This window comes from Pelophylax lessonae, assembly GCF_965119305.1.
Source record: "Pelophylax lessonae genome assembly, chromosome: 5".
Taxonomy (NCBI): domain Eukaryota; kingdom Metazoa; phylum Chordata; class Amphibia; order Anura; family Ranidae; genus Pelophylax; species Pelophylax lessonae.
Genome location: NC_138772.1, coordinates 216,338,953 through 216,357,368, shown reverse-complemented (window position 1 = coordinate 216,357,368; position 18,416 = coordinate 216,338,953). Strand labels below are relative to the sequence as shown.

General features: G+C 44.3%; 1 protein-coding gene across 11 annotated transcripts in view; it reads right to left on the bottom strand.

The window, feature by feature from the left end:
* The window catches only part of LRRFIP2 (LRR binding FLII interacting protein 2), a 156,470-nt gene extending 154,262 nt beyond the window's left edge, over positions 1–2,208 (bottom strand). For all 11 annotated transcript variants that reach the window (XM_082257333.1, XM_082257337.1, XM_082257339.1 and 8 more), the window contains exon 1: positions 2,071–2,208. In XM_082257333.1, coding sequence (XP_082113459.1) covers positions 2,071–2,160 — 90 coding nt within the window. In that variant the 5' untranslated portion in view covers positions 2,161–2,208. The remainder of the gene's footprint in view (positions 1–2,070) is intronic.
* Positions 2,209–18,416: the final 16,208 nt, after the last annotated feature.

The window sequence follows — 18,416 nt, the reverse complement described above, 5'->3', positions numbered from 1 at the left end:
GCAAATTGCAGCTTTGCACTCAGCAGAAATGTCACTGTAGAAATGTTTCCAAACTCTAGATGTTGGTCTCATCATTTTACTGAGAGGAGGAAAAGAAAAAACAATTTACTGACCAGACTATAGGTAAACATTATGCTGTGATGGTGGAGAATATTAATAGGAATCATTTAGAGCAAGAGTGTGTCAAACTCAATTTCATTGCAGGCTGCATCAGCATTATGGTTGCCCTCAAAGGGCCGGTTGTATCTGTAAGACTATATAAATTTATCCAGGGATTTATTTCCTCAGAGAATAGGTGCAGGAACCCAACCATGCCCCCCCCCCCCCAACTGCATCGTACAGTGAATGTGGCCAAATTGCAGTGCGCTAAGTACAGACTTCAGGGGTGCACTACATAAAAAGATCAGGGAGGCACTATGTACAGAGTGTAGGGTTGAGGAGTGTTCTATATACATTGTGCAGGGTTTAGGGGTGTGCATTGCACAGTGTGCAGGTCCAGCTATCTTTCACAGGCTGTTAACATCTCACTTCAACCCCTCCGTGGCTTTAACTTTTGTACCCATCCTGACCTCTGCACATATCAGACCTCATTTCTCCCCCCGAAAGCTTCATCACATCTCCCCTACCCAGCCCAGCTCTAGTACCTACTGGCAGTGTAGGCGTCTGCGCCTCTCTCACTTCCAGGGAGATCATGTGCACCCGGGCACAGATGGGGATCACAGTGCAGCTTAACATGTGATGCCGCATCCCACACTGCACCTGCATCCCCCTTGTCTCTGCCATGAGTGCAGGGCAGTCAGCGATCGGTGAGTGCTGCTGAGAAAAAAAAAATCTGTCCTTGTAAACACAGAAGGCTTCTATATTTACAAGTGCAAGTGGTGAGTGGAGGGAGAGAGCTGGAAGTGGTGGAACAGAGTCCCACCACATTCCAGCTGAAAAAAGCCCTGGGTGTGAGGACCACAAGAAATGGCCTGGTGGGCCAGATTCTGGCTCGTGGGCCTCGGGTTTGATACATTTGATTCAAAGGTTAAAAAACAAACACATTTTTCAAAAATAATGTACCCCCTAACCTAGGGATCCTCAAACTACGGCCCTCCAACTGTTGAAAAACTACACATCCCATAAGGCATTGTAAAACTCTGACATTCACAGACATGACAGAGCATGATGGGAATTTTAGTTCCTGAACAACTGGAGGGCCATAGTTTGAAGACCCCTGCTCTAACCTGTCCATTAGGACTGAGAGGAAATAATCTATCAGATTGTAAGCTCCAACGAGCAGGACACTCTAGTTGCTTTTGTACCAAATTATATAGTAACTGTAATGTCTGCCATCATTTTGTAAAGTGTTGCACAGACTGTTGGCACTATATAAATATTGTATAATAAAAATTATCTACTATATCCCAACCATCATCCAACTGTAGGAGGTACAAGATGGAGCTCACAAGCAAACAAAATTGGAGCATTTCCCTTGCAGTGCTCCCTAGTAGCAGAAACGCATATCCTCTTGTTTTTGAACTGCATTGAGAAGCAAAGTGTTACTTGAATTTTGTTCCAGCATGTCTTCAGGTGAGAGTATTAACAATATCTTTCATTAAGGTCTTCGTGTTATATAGTTTAATTACCATATTATAAAAATATATTTTGCAATTGTAAAAGAATATAGTCCAAAACTTTTTTTTTCAATTGTTCAAGAAAAAAAAAAAAAAACTGCTTTGAAAAAATAAAAGCTGTTTTTTACCCATTTTTTTCCTAAGCCTTTCCATTCCTAGTCTCTACTGGTACAGGAATAAAGAGCAATAAAAGCACTATAGGAAGTCTCAACCATTTCTCAGGCTACTAAAAATGTGTTTTTAAATTTTGCTAAATGAGATATTTAAACATCCAAATTGTCCAATAAGAACAACACAAAAGTTGACAGTTTTTAGTACTTTCCCACTCTATCCATTACTAAATGAAATGTGTTGGCTGGAGTTGTGCTTTAAGATGAGGCAATATGTAATGATACTGAAAAACAAAGAAAAGTAAAGATCTAGTATTTTTAAAAGTATCAGAAATAAAACCAACCTCTCTTGCAATATGACTCAGAGCTTCATCTTCAGCAGAAAATCTGTCTTTAATTTGGGTACGTTTCCTTCCAGATCCAGGAGTCCCCATTTTTTTCTTTATTCCTATACAAAATTTCCAGTTCCTCTTGCCAAATTTACAGCTGTTAGTATGAAAAAAAAATTACACAATAAGGACACAAAGGAAATTATTCACATATAAAGCATTTGTACCATAAAGCTTACCATAGGTCTTCTAAATGTTACAAGCACACAGAAAAACTTAACTAGGTTCCATTTCACCACCTCCTTATTAACAAGAAACACCTTTAAAGTGCACCTTTCAACGTTCTTTAAAATAATTATGTAGGCTGCCATTATGGACTGCTCCCTTTAAGAATATTAGTTTCTCTGGCTTTCATGTTGATGCTCTGGCTTTAAAGCCGAATCACTGACTTTAAAAACATATAAAAGAGAAGGAATTCAGACGCTTCTCTAATACTCACTTACAGCATGTATATTTGGGGTTTGTGACCTATATGAAGCCAGATACTGCAAGGAACAAGCAATTTACAAAAGCAGGTCACTTAAGACAACGTTCATACTTCTCGCATGACAGGTGCACTTTAAGTACACCCGTCATCAGAGAAATAAATATTGTAGGCTGCCACTACTGACCTCTTGAAAAAGACAGTTGTCTGGGTGTGTTTCCCTACTACTTATGAGTCACAGACCTAGAACTAGATGTCTTTTTCTTCAACCAGCCTGACTATGTAACCTGTAGCTAATAAAAATCAAAAAAATCATATCCACCATTTCAAACCTAAAAATATCAACAAGACCACAAACATTTTCAGGAGAGTTTAGCTTCCCCAGGTTATATAGTTCCCTCTAAGCAGCTGCATTTTAACCAAAATAACCCAATAAGAACCACCAGGGGAGGATGAATGTGTCACCCAATAAACTCAACCCAAAACCTAAAAAACAAATATTCATGTAGCTGTGCATGGGGATATAGCAGTGCATTAAGTGGCCCAAAAGAGGTGCAGGTACTCTATTATTCTATAAATTTTTTCGCCCACATCAGGGTCCCCACAGAGCACCGACCCCCCCCTGGCCTGCGCTGGGACTCCGGGGCAGGGGGACTCACTGGTGGTGACTGGTCTGGCTCTGGAGTGGGAAATATTCTTCGGGGGGGAATTGAAGGCGCAGATGTCCAAAATGAGCGTACTGGTATGCTAAGGAGCACGGAGAGGTGGCGGTATGCTCAAGAGCCATATTTGGAAGTGGCGGTACTGAGTACCAGTGCATACCGGCCCACTTAAAGCACTGGTTATATGTATTCCACACATTTTTTGTAATTATTTATTAAACTTTGTTTCTCTTAGGCACTGGTGATGTAGCCAGTGCCTTTCAGCTGTCTTCTGGGAAGGTCACATCACCAAAGCATTCCAAGAAGTTCTTGTGTATGAGACTCAGAAGAAAAGGGTTTTTTTTTTCTCCCCAGGGATGACCGCTAGCGCTGTATGAGATCCGGTGCTGCCAAACGACGACGATAAGAAGGTGGATTGGAGCACTAGGATAAGGGAAGACTGGAAGAAATGGGGCAAGCAATAATAAATATATGTATTTTTTAATACTAATTTTATTAATGGTGGTGGTTTCTTAAGAAAATAGGGGGGGGGGGGGGGTGCATTAAACATCTACCATAACTACACCGAAGACCGGACATATTTGGGAACCAGTTTTTCATGACAAAGAATTTATATTTGGGTCTATCCTGTCTAGCCCTGTCTGAGCAACAATGACAGGTCTGCGACTGTATAGTGAAAAAAGCAGCAGCGTACAGATTAATTTAGCTCTCGTTTTCGATCAGCACGTCCCTGCAAGAGGCTGATATCAGGCCAAATTTGCATGCTTATGCTTGCATAAAAAAAAAAAAAAAAAACATTTAATAGAAGTATAGATGAATACAGAGCTGCATTAATATGCATTGATAAACAAAAGGCTGTGTTTACCTAGAGCCATGAGTATGGTAGGAGGTCTGTTTCAACTAAAGTATAGTTCAGGCTACAAAGTGCAAGTTGCTGCCTAGTACTACACCTTAAAGAGACACTTTCAGCTAGCCAATTCAGTCAGTGTGTTCTAAGATTGACAGGCAATGCAGCATGTCAAACCTGACATTCCAAATTAATAATATTTTATTGTATTGTATATGTACTGTCTCCCTCTATTATTGTAAAGCACTGCGTAAACTGCTGGCGCTATAGAAATCCTTAATAATAACGCACAGCAAAGCATCGTGGCTATGTAAACAGACCTGAACAGCAACCATATCTGCTTGTAAGGTGGTGGTAAAAACCGGCAACTACCTGTTCCGCCCATTCCGAGGCATCTGTGTGAACTGAGTCTTGCAACCTCAAAAAGTCTAAGTTGGAATTGGCCTGCAATTTGTCTGTCTTTTACTCAGGGGTGTGTTTACAAATATATTGCAGAGCAATTCATTTTCTCCAGATCGCGTGTTTTCCATTCATAAGAACAGCATTAATTAGGAAAATACTGCATTACAGCCACTGGATGGAGCTGATGATCACAGTAATTACGTTTGGAATATGATTATTGACTCCATCTAGTGGCTACAATGCAGTATTTTCCTGCTTCACTCTATTCTTATGAATGACATCCAACCTAGAAAAAATAGCTTAGTAACAGAACGAAGGTACATGCAGTTTGTCAGGATGAACAACTACATTTTCTTTACAACCCTTAACCACTTCAGCTCCTGAAGGTTTAACCCTCCTTATGACAAGACCATTTTTTGCGATATGGTACTGCGATATTCTTTAACTGACAATTGCGCTATACACAAAAAAAAAAAACTGAGGTCCCCCCCCCCCCCCCCACCACAAATAGAGCTTTCTTTTGGTGGTATTTAAACACCCCTGCGTTTTTTATTTTTTGTGCTATAAACAAAACAAGGCCGACAGTTGTGAAAAATTTATATATATTTTACTGTTATAAAACTTTCAATAAAAAAAAAAAAAAAAAAAAAAAAAAATCAGAAATGTCTTCATCAGTTTAGACCAGTATGTATTTTGTTTTTGGTAGAAACAAAAAAATCCCAAATAGCGTATATTGATTGGTATGCGCAAAAGTTATAGCGTATATACACTTGGATTATTTTATTTATTTTTTACTAGTAATGGCAGTGGTCAGCAACCTTTAGTGGGACTGCGACATTACAGTGGACAAATCGGACACTTAGTGACACTTTTGACACTTTTTTGGAGACCAGTGACAAAACAGTAATCAGTGCTAAAAAATATTCACTGTACTAATGACACTGGCAGGGAAAGGGTTAACATCATAGGCAATCAAAGGGTTAAATGTGTCCCTAGGAGGGTGCTTGCTAACCGTTGGGGATGTGCTTCCAACTGGGGGAGGACCGAGATCAGGGTTACTGATCAGCAGAAACAAAAGATCTCTGTGTTTCCTACTAACAGAACAGCAATCTGCCTTGTTTAACCTCTTTTATGACCACCCGCCGCAGATGTACTGCGACAGGCAGCCGCTTCTGCGTGAACCGCCTTAACTGTACAGCGGTCACGAGCAGGAGGCTAGGGGGCGAGCAGCGGGCAGGTGGCTCTGAATGCGATCGTTCCCCCCTGAGAGAGAAGAACGGTTGCTAGATCGAGAAGGGGCTCAGGTAAGTATTAGCGGGGCTGCTACAGTGCACACAAGTTTTTTTTTATTTTTATTTTAATGCGTTAGGATAAAAAACCTTCTGTCTTTAGAACCACTTTAGGGTCCATATTAGTCTACATGTCAGTCCAAAACTGTTCTGTGACAACACTGCAATCTGATTTCACTTCAGAATGAGCAGAATAGTCAGCCTAATTACAGGAAGTAGAAAAAAAACTGGATCTAATGACAGGATAAAACCGGTAGTAAAACTGGGGGGGGGGGGGGGACACAGAAAAACAAAAAAAGTGCTGTGGTAGACTTTATCAGACAACAAAAAACTGGATTCTTGTCTTATCGTAAAATCCTTTTCTATGAGGTTCACCGACGGACACAGCTCCATGTCTTGTAGACCATTGGGCTCATGCTGCTCTCTCTTCAGAAGTAGGACTAGGTGGAAACACTTTTGGGTATGCTCCTGAGGCAGTCCCAGAGAGTATACCATCACTTCCTGCTATACAACTTTAGTTTGCAACAAGCAGTGTCAAATGAATACATAACTTAACCCAACAGAGGGGCGGGTGGCTGTGTCCGTCAGTAAACCTCAAGAGAAAAGGATTTTACGGTAAGACAAAAACCCAGTTCTCTTTCGCTCACTGACAGGCACAGCTCCATGTCTTCTAGATCATTGGGATGTCCCAAAGCAGTGTCAATATGAGGGGTGGGAAAAACAGCAAGAGATAGTTCCCAACAAGGCTAAACAGAGTCAACCAAGTAAAACAGGAGCTCAACCAGGAACAACTGGAGCTCAACAGCAGGAAAAAATTACACCCTCAAAACTTTGCTGCCGAACGCCGCATCCGAAGATGCAAGAACATCCACCTTATAAAACTTTGTGAATATGTGTACAGACGACCTTGCACATCTGAACCACTGACACCTGATGACGGAAGGCCCAGGAGGCACTAAGCGCCATTGTATAATGCGCCCTGACAGGGAAAGGAGGAACCTGACCCTCTAATAGAATAGGCCTGTACCACCGTCTGCCTGATCCCCCTGGAAATAGTCGCAGCAGATGCAGCCTGCCCCTTACGAGGTCCATCTGTAAAAACAAATCGAGAAATCGGATTTTGGAATTGGCTCAGTCACCGCCAGGTACACCTGAATCACCCTGACCACATCCAAGGAATGCACAGCAATTTCATTAGGATGTTTTGGCTTGGAACATAAGAATGGTAACACTATCTTCACTCAAATGAAACCCCGAGACAACCTTAGGAAGGAAAGCCTGACAGAGTCGCAACACCGCTTTGCTCCTATGAGTCACCAAGTAAGGTGACCGACAGGACAACGCAGCCAACTCTGACAACCTACATGCAGAAGAAATAGCGACGAAAAAAGGCCACATTGTGCGACAAAGTGAGCAGAGGAAGTTCACAAAGGTTTTCAAAAGGAGACTTTTAAAGTACCGACAGTACCAAATGGAGATCCCACGGAGGTACCAAGGATCACCCCGGAGGAGCCAGATGGTGGACTTCCTGCACAAGGACCAAGGACTTAGCAGCCAACAGCCTTTGGAAAAATATGGCCAAGGCGGAGATCTGGCCCTTGATGGTGTCCACAGCCAAACATTGATCTACACTAGGGCTGCAACTAACGATTAATTTGTCTGTCGACTAATCTAACGATTATTTTTATTTTATTTTTTTTGCTTAATTGAGTGTTTTTTTGATTAGCTAATTAATCCTGTAATTAATACAGACCCCTCAGTAAGCCCCCCTCCCAGTACAGACCCCTCAGTAAGTCCCTTCCCAGTACAGACCCCTCAGTAAGCCCCCCTCCCAGTACAGACCCCTCAGTAAGTCCCTTCCCAGTACAGACCCCTCAGTAAGCCCCCCCTCCCAGTACAGACCCCTCAGTAAGCCCCCTCCCAGTACAGACCCCTCAGTAAGCCCCCCTCCCAGTACAGACCCCTCAGTAAGCCCCCCTCCCAGTACAGACCCCTCAGTAAGCCCCCCTCCCAGTACAGACCCCTCAGTAAGCCCCCCTCCCAGTACAGACCCCTCAGTAAGTCCCTTCCCAGTACAGACCCCTCAGTAAGCCCCCCTCCCAGTACAGACCCCTCAGTAAGTCCCTTCCCAGTACAGACCCCTCAGTAAGCCCCCCCTCCCAGTACAGACCCCTCAGTAAGCCCCCTCCCAGTACAGACCCCTCAGTAAGCCCCCCTCCCAGTACAGACCCCTCAGTAAGCCCCCCTCCCAGTACAGACCCCTCAGTAAGCCCCCCTCCCAGTACAGACCCCTCAGTAAGTCCCTTCCCAGTACAGACCCCTCAGTAAGTCCCTTCCCAGTACAGACCCCTCAGTAAGTCCCTTCCCAGTACAGACCCCTCAGTAAGCCCCCCCTCCCAGTAAAGACCCCTCAGTAATCCCCCCCCCTCCCAGTACAGACCCCTCAGTAAGTCCCTTCCCAGTACAGACCCCTCAGTAAGCCCTTAAATGGAACCTGCTGGCTAACCAAGGCTGTCTGTAATAGAACAAATTACTGGATCTTCCTGACCCAGATTTTTACTGCACAGGGTTGCTGTAGATGAAGTGGAGAGGCACTGTTGAGCACCTCAAATGTCTTCAACACAGGGATGCTGTAGTTATGACAGTTCATACTGAAGACATTTTTAGGTTTTGTGGCAATCTTTCTGCATTTTGTAAAAATATGGCTAAGCTTTAATTATGTAACAAGTTATGACAATGTTTTATTTCAGTAAGTAAAAAAAAAAAAAAAAAAGGGCATAAGGGCATTTTACTAACTTTTGCACCAGCAGAGCATTGCACCACATCACTGCCTCAGTGTGCAGAGCGTCGCTCGCCTCCGGGATGTCATGCACTCGCCTCCGGGATGTCATGCCGCTCGCCGCGGCTGGAGCACAGCGGGGGCCGGGGCAGTGCAGCGGCCACAATCAATGCAGAGGTCGGCCGGCAATGCGAGCAGGGGGCGTGTGACGTCACGCGGTGGCGCGTCGACGCCTTTTACGAACGTCGACGTATTTTTGTAGTCGACGAGTCGTGACAGCCCTAATCTACACCTAGTTGTAGAAACTCCAACAGGCGAGACATACAAAAGGAACAGGGAGAAACCCCTGGGACTCACACCAAGTAATTTATGCCTTTCAAACTCTATGATAAACTTTCCTGGAAGTAGATTTCTTAGCTTTTAACAAGAATCAACGACTCCAACAGCCCTCTGTCCTTCAGCACCTGGCTTTCAACAGCCAGGCCGTTAAAGCCAGCAACTGTAAACCAGGATGGAAGATTGGTCACTGAGACAGAAGATATTCCCTGAGAGGAAGTTTCCAAGGGATGTCTGCTACCAGCCTTACCAGGCTTGCGTACTAAGACCGGCGTGGCCAATCTGGTGCCACCAGAATGACTGGAATCCCTTCTACCTTGATTTTGCGTAGCAGTCTCGACAGAAGTTGTATTGGAGGAAAAGCAAAAATCAGAGGATACTGACCCCAAGGGGCCACCAGTGCATCTACTAGAGGATCCAGAGACCTTGACAGAACTTCTGCACTTTCCTGTTGAGACGGGAGGCCAACAGGTCCACATCAGGGGTCCCCCAAAAAAGGCACAGCTGATGAAACACCTCCGGGTAAAGATGCCAATTCTCTACCCTGGGAATGTGCACAGCAGAGAGGGCCAGAACATATAGTTCTGCCCACCTCAAGATACCGGCTAGTTTCCGGGCCACCAGGACACTTTTTGTGCCCCCTTGATGATTGGCATATGCCACAGCCATGGCATTGTCCGATTGGGTCCTCACAGGGCGTCCCTGCAGATGATCTGTCCATTGAGACAGACAAAGTCTGATTGCCCAAATCTCAAGGATGTTGAAAAAAGGAAAGCTACTACCGTGCAAATGGACTCCATCTGAAATTTCTGAACTCGCACAAAGCGGTTTGGAGCCTTGGAGGTCCAAGATCGGACGAACCTCGCCTTCCTTTCTGGGAACTGTAAACAGATTTGAATAAAAACCTTTAAAACGTTCTGAATCTGGAAGCGGCACAATAACTCCTTGTGCACACAGGTCCTGCCCTGCCCCTTATAGGTCCTGTAGCTGATCAAGAGACAGGTGCAAGTTGGAAGAAAAGAACCTTCTACACTATCACAAAAGGGTTGATGCAGCTCCAGGTGAGAGATAAGTATCCAATCTGTGTTGGGTGCACGTCTATTCCGTGGACCATGGAAGTAGCAATTGTATAGGAAACAGTTTGACAGCACTCCAGTGTCAGCGGAAGTTTGAAGAAAAGAACCTTCCCAAAGGCAACAACCGAAACTCGATCTGGTAACCAAACCAAATCGTGGACTAATTTGTCCTGAATAAGCAAGGTCCCCCCCATCCCAGATGCGACTGATCACGCCCCTTCAGGCTGGGGGAAGGCTTGTCTGCGGAACTGGTAGTGCCCACCTTTGACTTACCATCCCAGGGTCTCTTGGAGCCTCCCGCAAAGTCACAGGTGGATCTCAAACCCTTTTCCTGTGATCCAGACAGAGGAAAGGGCCGCTTTAGAGCCAGGTAAAAAAGACCACGTTTAGGACTAGGTTCCTTACCCCTAGCAACCTGTGGAAGTAATGTACTCTTACCTCCTGTAAGGCCCTTGATGATTTATTCCATAGAGGCACCGAATAAACTGTCACCTACAAAAGGCAGATCAGTCAGTACATTTTTAGAAGACTGGTCGGCCGACTAGTACTTTAACAAAATCATGCGGCGCTGAATCACCGGCGTCAGATACCCTGCCAGCCAAGGGGGCCGCATCACAAATGTACTGTAACCCCTAGATCCCTAGACCCCTAACTCCCTTCCAGATTCTGGGCGTAAAATATTTGCCCATTGCGTTAAAAGTCTGAGATACCAAGGTGATCGCAAAAATGCGGCAACATTGAACCTGCCACCATGAACGGTACCGGACCAGAGCTCTCTTGTCCACAGGATCCTTAAAAGATGGAGAATCCTCCACCGGCAAGACTGTGCCCTTATTTAACCTAGAAACCTGAGAGTCCACTAATGGTGGAACCGTACGTTTTTTCAGGAGAGACTCCTCAAAAGGATATCTCCTAGCGAAACACTTCAGTATTCCAACCATGCGTTTCGGGGGAACCCCACTGCCTAGTGACAATCTCGTCAAAATAGGCAGGAAAGGGGGAAAACCTTTGTAACCTTGGAAGATTTGCAGGAGCCAAACTGCAACGATGTCGCCGACTCAGCATTAGCTGAGTCCTCCAACTTTAAAGTTTCCCACACTGACACAATTAAGGCCTCCGTCAGCGCCTTTTCATGTGCAGCTGCAGAGTAGGAGGATTCATCTTCACTGTTAGAGCACTCAGCGTGCGTGGACATAGACCCAGTGGGCTGACTCTCACCCGTGGCAGCCAAATCCACCTCAGACTCTGAGGAGGCAGAGGAGACCAGTGAAGGTGGGGGCGCTTCTTGCTAGGCCGCCTTTGCAGGGCCATATCTACCTTACATACAAGTGACTGCAGGACTGCCATCATGGCCGCCAGTGCAGACTGAGACCCAGAGGGTCCAGCAGCTTCAAGGAGTGGGTCAGGTGGTGATATACGCTCCAGAGGATCCATGGTTAAATCGAAGGCGCGCCATGCACAAAAAGAAAACTTTTTTTTTAAGAAAAAAAGCACCCCCCACCGCACAACGCTGGAGCACCACAACAATCAGCGCACCCACCGCACTGTAGAGCAGAGGAAGGATCGTATACCCACAGAGACTCACCACCCCAGAGCTGGAGAGTGCCATGCACACACTGCGATGAAAGAGGAAGCGCCGACACTGACACTAGAGGCCCCCACAGCACATCATCGTACGCGGACTACAAGAAAATGGCCACCGCTATTCTCAATGGGAAACCAAAAATATGGCCGCCGAAGCCAGGAAACCGCATCCACGGCAAAATGGCAGTGGCACACGGCACTGCACGGGACCCGGGACCCCACTAAACCACAGGGAATCCAACAGGAGGAAACCCCCCAGGGACCCCCCCCCCACAGCACCAAGGTACAGGCACCCCAAAAAGGGGGGCCGACAGCGACACCCACCCACCGCTCTCTGGCTCCACACCAGATAAGTCCCCCACCCAAAAATACCCCAGTGCCGCCTCAAAAGGGGGCTAAGGGGGAGAGACAGAGGGCAGGTATGGGCAACCAAAGCAGGGGAACCCCGCTAGGGAGAGGGGGGAAACATGAGGGGAGGGAGGACACAGAAGGGAGACTACCATCCCCAGGGAGGGCCCACTACCACTCCAGCAATTCCAAAAGAAAGGAGGGGGGACACTACTCACCACGGCATCAGGCGGGCACTACTCCCAGCAGTGCACTGCACCATCCTGGAATGGGGGTGCTGCGGCCAGAGGTACGCTGCTACTCTGATCGTGACTGATGTCGTGACCAGGGCTAAGCAACCTCGCAAGGTTTTTCTCGCTATATTGGGAAGTATATCCCCTAGGATGGCCCTAGGGGTGTAGACAAGTTTTGCTTCCACCTAGCTGTACTCCTTTGGAGAGCAGCATAACCCAGAGTCAAAGAAGATATGTAGCTGTGTCCGTCAAGGAACAAAACACTGCTAGTTTTTTTTTCGTTCAACCCAGTGGGCAGAACGAAAAAAAAAAAAAAAAAAAACAACAGCTCAGGTCGGAGCCGCTGTACTAACAACCCAACGTTATTAAAGCGATCTCCCCTACTTTTGTATTGCGTTCGGACAGGGGGGCTAAAAAGTTTCAGTTGTTATAGCAACAGCAGCTGAGGAAATTTTCCAATGAGTAAACTAGCTCTGGTGACTGTCTAAAAGGATATATCCCATCACATTGGAGAAATATCCTTACTTGCTGTGTCTCTGCGACAGCTCTTCACTTCCTATCTTCAATGCATTCCCAACTTTATCCAAAAAAAAAAAAATGTTGCCATATTATATATACACATACATACATATACATATAGATATACATACATATACACACCCATATATATCATACATACACACACACACACACACATACATATATACTGTATATACATACATACTTACATAAATTGCAATTAACTCTAAAGTGCCACTAAACTCACATTATAAATAGCTATCAATAAATGCTGTATTACATGCTGTTCATACTAAAGGATTCGTATTCTGCAAAATAACAGGTTGATCCTGCTGCTCTATATCTCCCCCTCTTGTTCATGTCCCCAACGAAGCTATGGATTTTGCACAGCACTGTTGGCAGCTCTGCAAATGACTAGTTTTCAGTGAGTTTCTACGCTGAGCATTTCCTCCCTATCGTATCTGAGCAGCCTATGTGACTAAAGAGTCACACAAGTGGGCACATACACAGTGGTAAATGACAGCCCACTCCCTCCCTCCTCCATGCCCACTAACCAGCTAAACACAATGCCGGTGGAATTTTTACTCTGAATTCCAAAGGCTGTTTTTTTTTTTTACTTTTTTTTTCCCCCCTTTCTTTTTTCTTTTAACACATGACCAGCAGTAGAGGACTAGAAGTTAGTATCTGCTTACGTTTCCTTGTAGACAGGCTGGGAAAGATCTGGGTCATGTGACACCTGTATATCAATTAGGAGAGATACTAAGATGTATTTATTTTTTTAAATAATTACAGTGCCACCCTGTGTGTTTAGTATCACTTTAACATCGCACAGATCACTCTAGCCTGAGACCACCAACCTTTTCAAACATATAAAATACACATGATTTTCACATTTTTAATATCAAAATAGAACTATTTTTAGCCTTTCCTGGCACTGAAAGACATGCAAGCAAGGAGGACTGCATTCAAATATTTTTACATTTACTGCGAAGCTGTCGTACTTGGCTAATGTTTAGAAAAAGGTGACAATTTCAAAATGGTGGCTATTTTAGATTTCTATAAAAATAACAATCTGAAAATAAGCATGTTTAGTTTATTGCCATTTGAGTTTGTACTTGTAGCAGTTTAGATTTTACGCAGCGATAGCTAAAACTTCCATGCCAGACAGACAAATATAACCATTGTGGGAGGAAGCAGGCACTCAGACAAATGGAGAACATCCCAAAATACCTCGACAAACATAGGTGACAACCGTAGGAGTGCATTAATTTATGATGCAGAGTTAAGAAAAAATACATTTAGTTTGCTAAAGCAAAGAGTAACAACTGTAACTTTTCATGATACGGTTTTCTCCTTTTTAAAGTTTTTGCATTTCTTTAGTTACATTTTTTCATCTCAGTACAACGTGTCTATACAATCAAGAGGGGTAGTTTTGCTTTAAAAAGTTGTCATCCACCCTCCCTCCTCTGCCACATTTGACAGGTCATTTACTTGGGTGGGGGGGGGGGGGGGGTTGGCAGTTACTTGCTCCCACTTTTGCCTGCAATGCCTAGGCGATCCAAGCAAAATTTTTCCTCCACCCTCCCTCCCAGTAGTCTTCTGGGACACATTAGACTACTGGGACACATTACAGGTCCCAGAAGACTGCAGGACCATTTACAAACAGCGCGGCTCGGGCATGCACAGCCAAAAGTTGCATAGCCGGCTGCACACAGTTAGGATGCTGGCATCGGGAACCTTAAGGTAAGTATCCTTTTATTAAACATCAGCAGCAAAAGAACAAAAGCTGCTGACTTAAAGCGAAGTTCCACCCTGGGAAATACCCCCGGGACAGTCAGGGCTAGTACATTCCACAATGGCTAGCCTCCGATCTGTCCCGGGTTGCACTTAACTTTTAGAAGAAATACTTATCTTGAAAATGTATTGTCCAGCGCTGCCATCTCAGGTGTGGGCAGCTTGAAGCCAGCGCGATCCTCTTCTGCGTCCTCTTCCTTCTTCTTCGGTCCCACGATGCACTGCACTGGCCCCGCCATCACTTCCGGTGCCGCAGCGTCATCCCTGCACAGCTTCTGGGCATGCCCAGAAGCTGTTTAGCAAGGTATGACGGCGCTTGCACCGGAACTGACGCCGGGGCCGGTGCAGGCGCATTGATTCCTGGGAGCGATGACGTTCAGCTCCCAGGAATCAATGCAAGCCAGGAAGTGACAAATCGCCGTGGCCGCCGAGGGGAGGAAGAGGAAGTAAGGCAAGTATTTTCTTCTAAACCAGGTAAGTAAACAAAAAAAAAAAAAAAAATTGCGATTATCCATTTGTTTTTCAGGTGCCCGGAGCGAGAAGATGGAGGTAAGTATAATTTTAGGGTGGAACTCCGCTTTAACTCTTTCTCCTCTATTTTTTTTTCATTTCCTCCAAGTGATATATATAGCGCCATACATTATTTCCAGTGAAAACATTCTCTTAGTGTGCATGTGTGACCAGGCCCTGTGAACCGTACTCTGTTGGAGCAACAGGGGCCACCATAGAGCTAGGCTTTCCCACTGCAAAGAATGGGGCACGACACTAAAGCACAAAAAAGAAAAAAGGGAGATCCAGCAGTGATATTTCCTCTAGAAAGGATGTGCGGCATTGGGCAGTACCACACAGCAAAGATGGCTGGATAATTTTAGCTGCTGAACTACAATCAGGAGAGTGGGGGGAGACAGCTGCTGTGAGGAAGCAGCAGGCTCCCCTCAGTGGTCCAACAACAGCATGAGCTTCAATAACTCAGTGTGGAGGGGGGAGAAGTGTCAGTACCACTGATTTTTCACAGATAGTGGCGGACCTTTTTACAACATGTTGCATGGGGGGAAATGTTGGGCACAGTTCTACAACATAGACCTGAAGCAAACTAAGCTCTTTTGAACGCCTCTCTGCTTTGCTCCTGTCCAGTGTTAAGATCACTAGGTGCGTTCAGATTTGGCAAGTGTTTGGACATACATTTATGTATCGTTTTTTAGGCGGATCTGATCGGATGCCCCATTCAGCCCTATGGAGCAGCGGATGTCAGCTGACACACGCTGCCATCCTTATCCGATCCTGTCCATGAAATCCTGACGGATGGAAACCCTATTTTCCATCCGTCCTGGGGATCAGATCGGATGAGAGCGGACAGGTGGTCCGCTCTCATCCGATTCCCCATAGAGAGCAGCGGGGCTCTGACACCTCCCTCTCCGCACACAGTGCGGAGACGGAGCTGTCATCCGCCGGCTTAGCGGGGATCAGCAGATCGATCGCCGCTGAGCAGAGCACGGTCCGCAACGGAATGCGGACCGTATGAAAGAGCCCTTAAGATTTCTCCCTGTAACCGCCTACGCATGCATGGACACATACAGTGGATATAAAAAGTCTACACACTCCTAGTAAAATGTCACTCCCCGCGCCTAGGAATTAGTGTTTTAAATTATCTTTAAATTAGTGACAAAAATCGTGGAAGTGTAGTAGCAGGACGTGGACCACACAACGTGACATCCATTGGGAACGCAAGCCGGATTTACCACCGCTCGCCGCTCTGCATGGTTATATCGCCTGTCACGGACATTTCTGCAATATGATCCTTGCTGGATCTTGCTGAACACTTATCTTGTACACTTTATGGGCATAAACCCCTTTTTAAAAACAATATCACACCATCTGGAGCATTTTTATCTTCTTTCCAATTTTAACATCATGAGCTGTCTTATGGAATGGTGAGGAGGAAAACTACCATCGGCACAACTAGGAGGATCTTAAAGGGGACCTGCCAATAAGCGTGATTGGTCTCAATATTGTAAGGTATATGAAACCCACTACATTTGGTAAGTCACCCATTTTATAAATTGCTTCACGGGAAGAAGGCCCCCAGCACCTGCACTTTACCAGTCACTATTGGATTTTTTATAGAGCACCTGCACAATTCCAGGAAAAAGGAACAATCATGGAACATTTGTTTTTGTTATATATATATATATATATTGTAATATGAGATGAACTTTCAGTAATTTATGGATTTGCATTGATATGGACATTTATTTGATTGGCACTAAATTTTGCACATTTGCACCTATATTTGTAAATTTACACAAATTTATGCATATATAAAATTGCACAAATTAGGTATATATATATATATATATATATATATATATATATATATATATATATATATATATATATATATATATATATATATATATATATATATATATATATATATATATAATTTTAGCAACCGCTGTAGATAGCAGTATTTAGGACTATTTTTTCTTTTCAGGTTTCTGTGATGTAAAAAAAAAAAATGAGAAAGATATATAATTTCAGAACTTATTCCACTTTTAATGTGACCTATAAACTGTACAACTCGGTTGCACAAGGGAAGTAAAAATAAAAAACGAAAATAATATGGTTGCATAAGTGTGCACACCCTTAAACTAATACTTTATTGAGGCACCTTTTAATTTTATTACAGCACTCAGTCTTTTTGGGTATAAGTCTATTAGTGTGGCACATCTTGACTTTGCAATATTTGCCCACTCTTCTTTGCAAAAACACTCCAAATCTGTCAGATTGCGAGGGCATCTCCTGTGCACAGCCCTCTTCAGATCACCACACAGATTTTCAATTGAACAGGTCTGAGCTCTGACTGGGTGAATCAAAACTTTAATCTTCTTCTGGTGAAGCCATTCCTTTGTTGATTTGGATGTATGCTTTGGGTCATTGTCATGCTGAAGATGAAGTTCCTCTTCATGTTCAGCTTTCTAGCAGAAGCCTGAAGGTTTTGTGCCAATATTGTAACTGTTCATAATTCCCTCTACCTGTTCCAGCTGAAGGCAAACAGCCCCAAAGTATGATCCTGCCCCCACCACCATGCTTTACAGTGGGTATGGTGTCTTTTTGGTGATGTGCAGTGTTTTTGCACCAGACATGTCTTTTGAAATTATTGCCAAAAAGCTCAACCTTGATTTCATCAGATGATAACACATTTTCTCACATGCTTTTGGGAGACTTCAGAAGGGGTTTTGCAAAATTTAGACGGACTTCGATGTTTTTCCTCATAAGACAATGCTTTCGTCTTGCCATGCTACCCCACAGCCCAGACATATGAAGAATACGGGGGATTGTTTTCACATGTACCACACAGCCAGTACTTGCCAGATATTCCTGCAGCTCCCTTAATGTTGCTGTAGGCCTCTTGGCAGCCTCCCTGACCAACCAGTTTTCTTCTCGTCTTTTCATCAATCTTGGAGGGACATCCAGTTCTTGGTAATGTCACTGTTGTATATCTAATGCCCTGGAAATTCTTTTGTACCCTTCTCCAGACTAATACCTTTTACAAATGAGATCCCTCTGATGCTTTGGAAGCTTTCTGCAGACCATGGCTTTTGCTGTAGGATGCGACTAAGAAAATGTCAGGGAAAACCTACTAGAACAGCTGAACTTTATTTGGGGTTAATCAATGGCACTTTCAATAATGGTAGGCATGTACTGACTCCTATTTAACACGAGTTTGAATGTGATAGCTTCATTTTGAACACACCTACATCCCTAGTTAAAAGAGGGTGTGCACGCTTATGAAACCACATTATATTTGTTTTTTATTTTTACTCCCTCCCCCTCAAAGAGTTCGTTTTTCAATTGAGCTGTACAATTTATGGTCACATTAAAGATAGAAAAAGGTTTTTAAATTATTTATCTTTGTCTCTTTTTTTACAACACAGAAACCTGACATTTTAACAAGGGTGTGTAGACTTTTTATATCCCTTGTATGTTAACATAGAGGGATGTTTA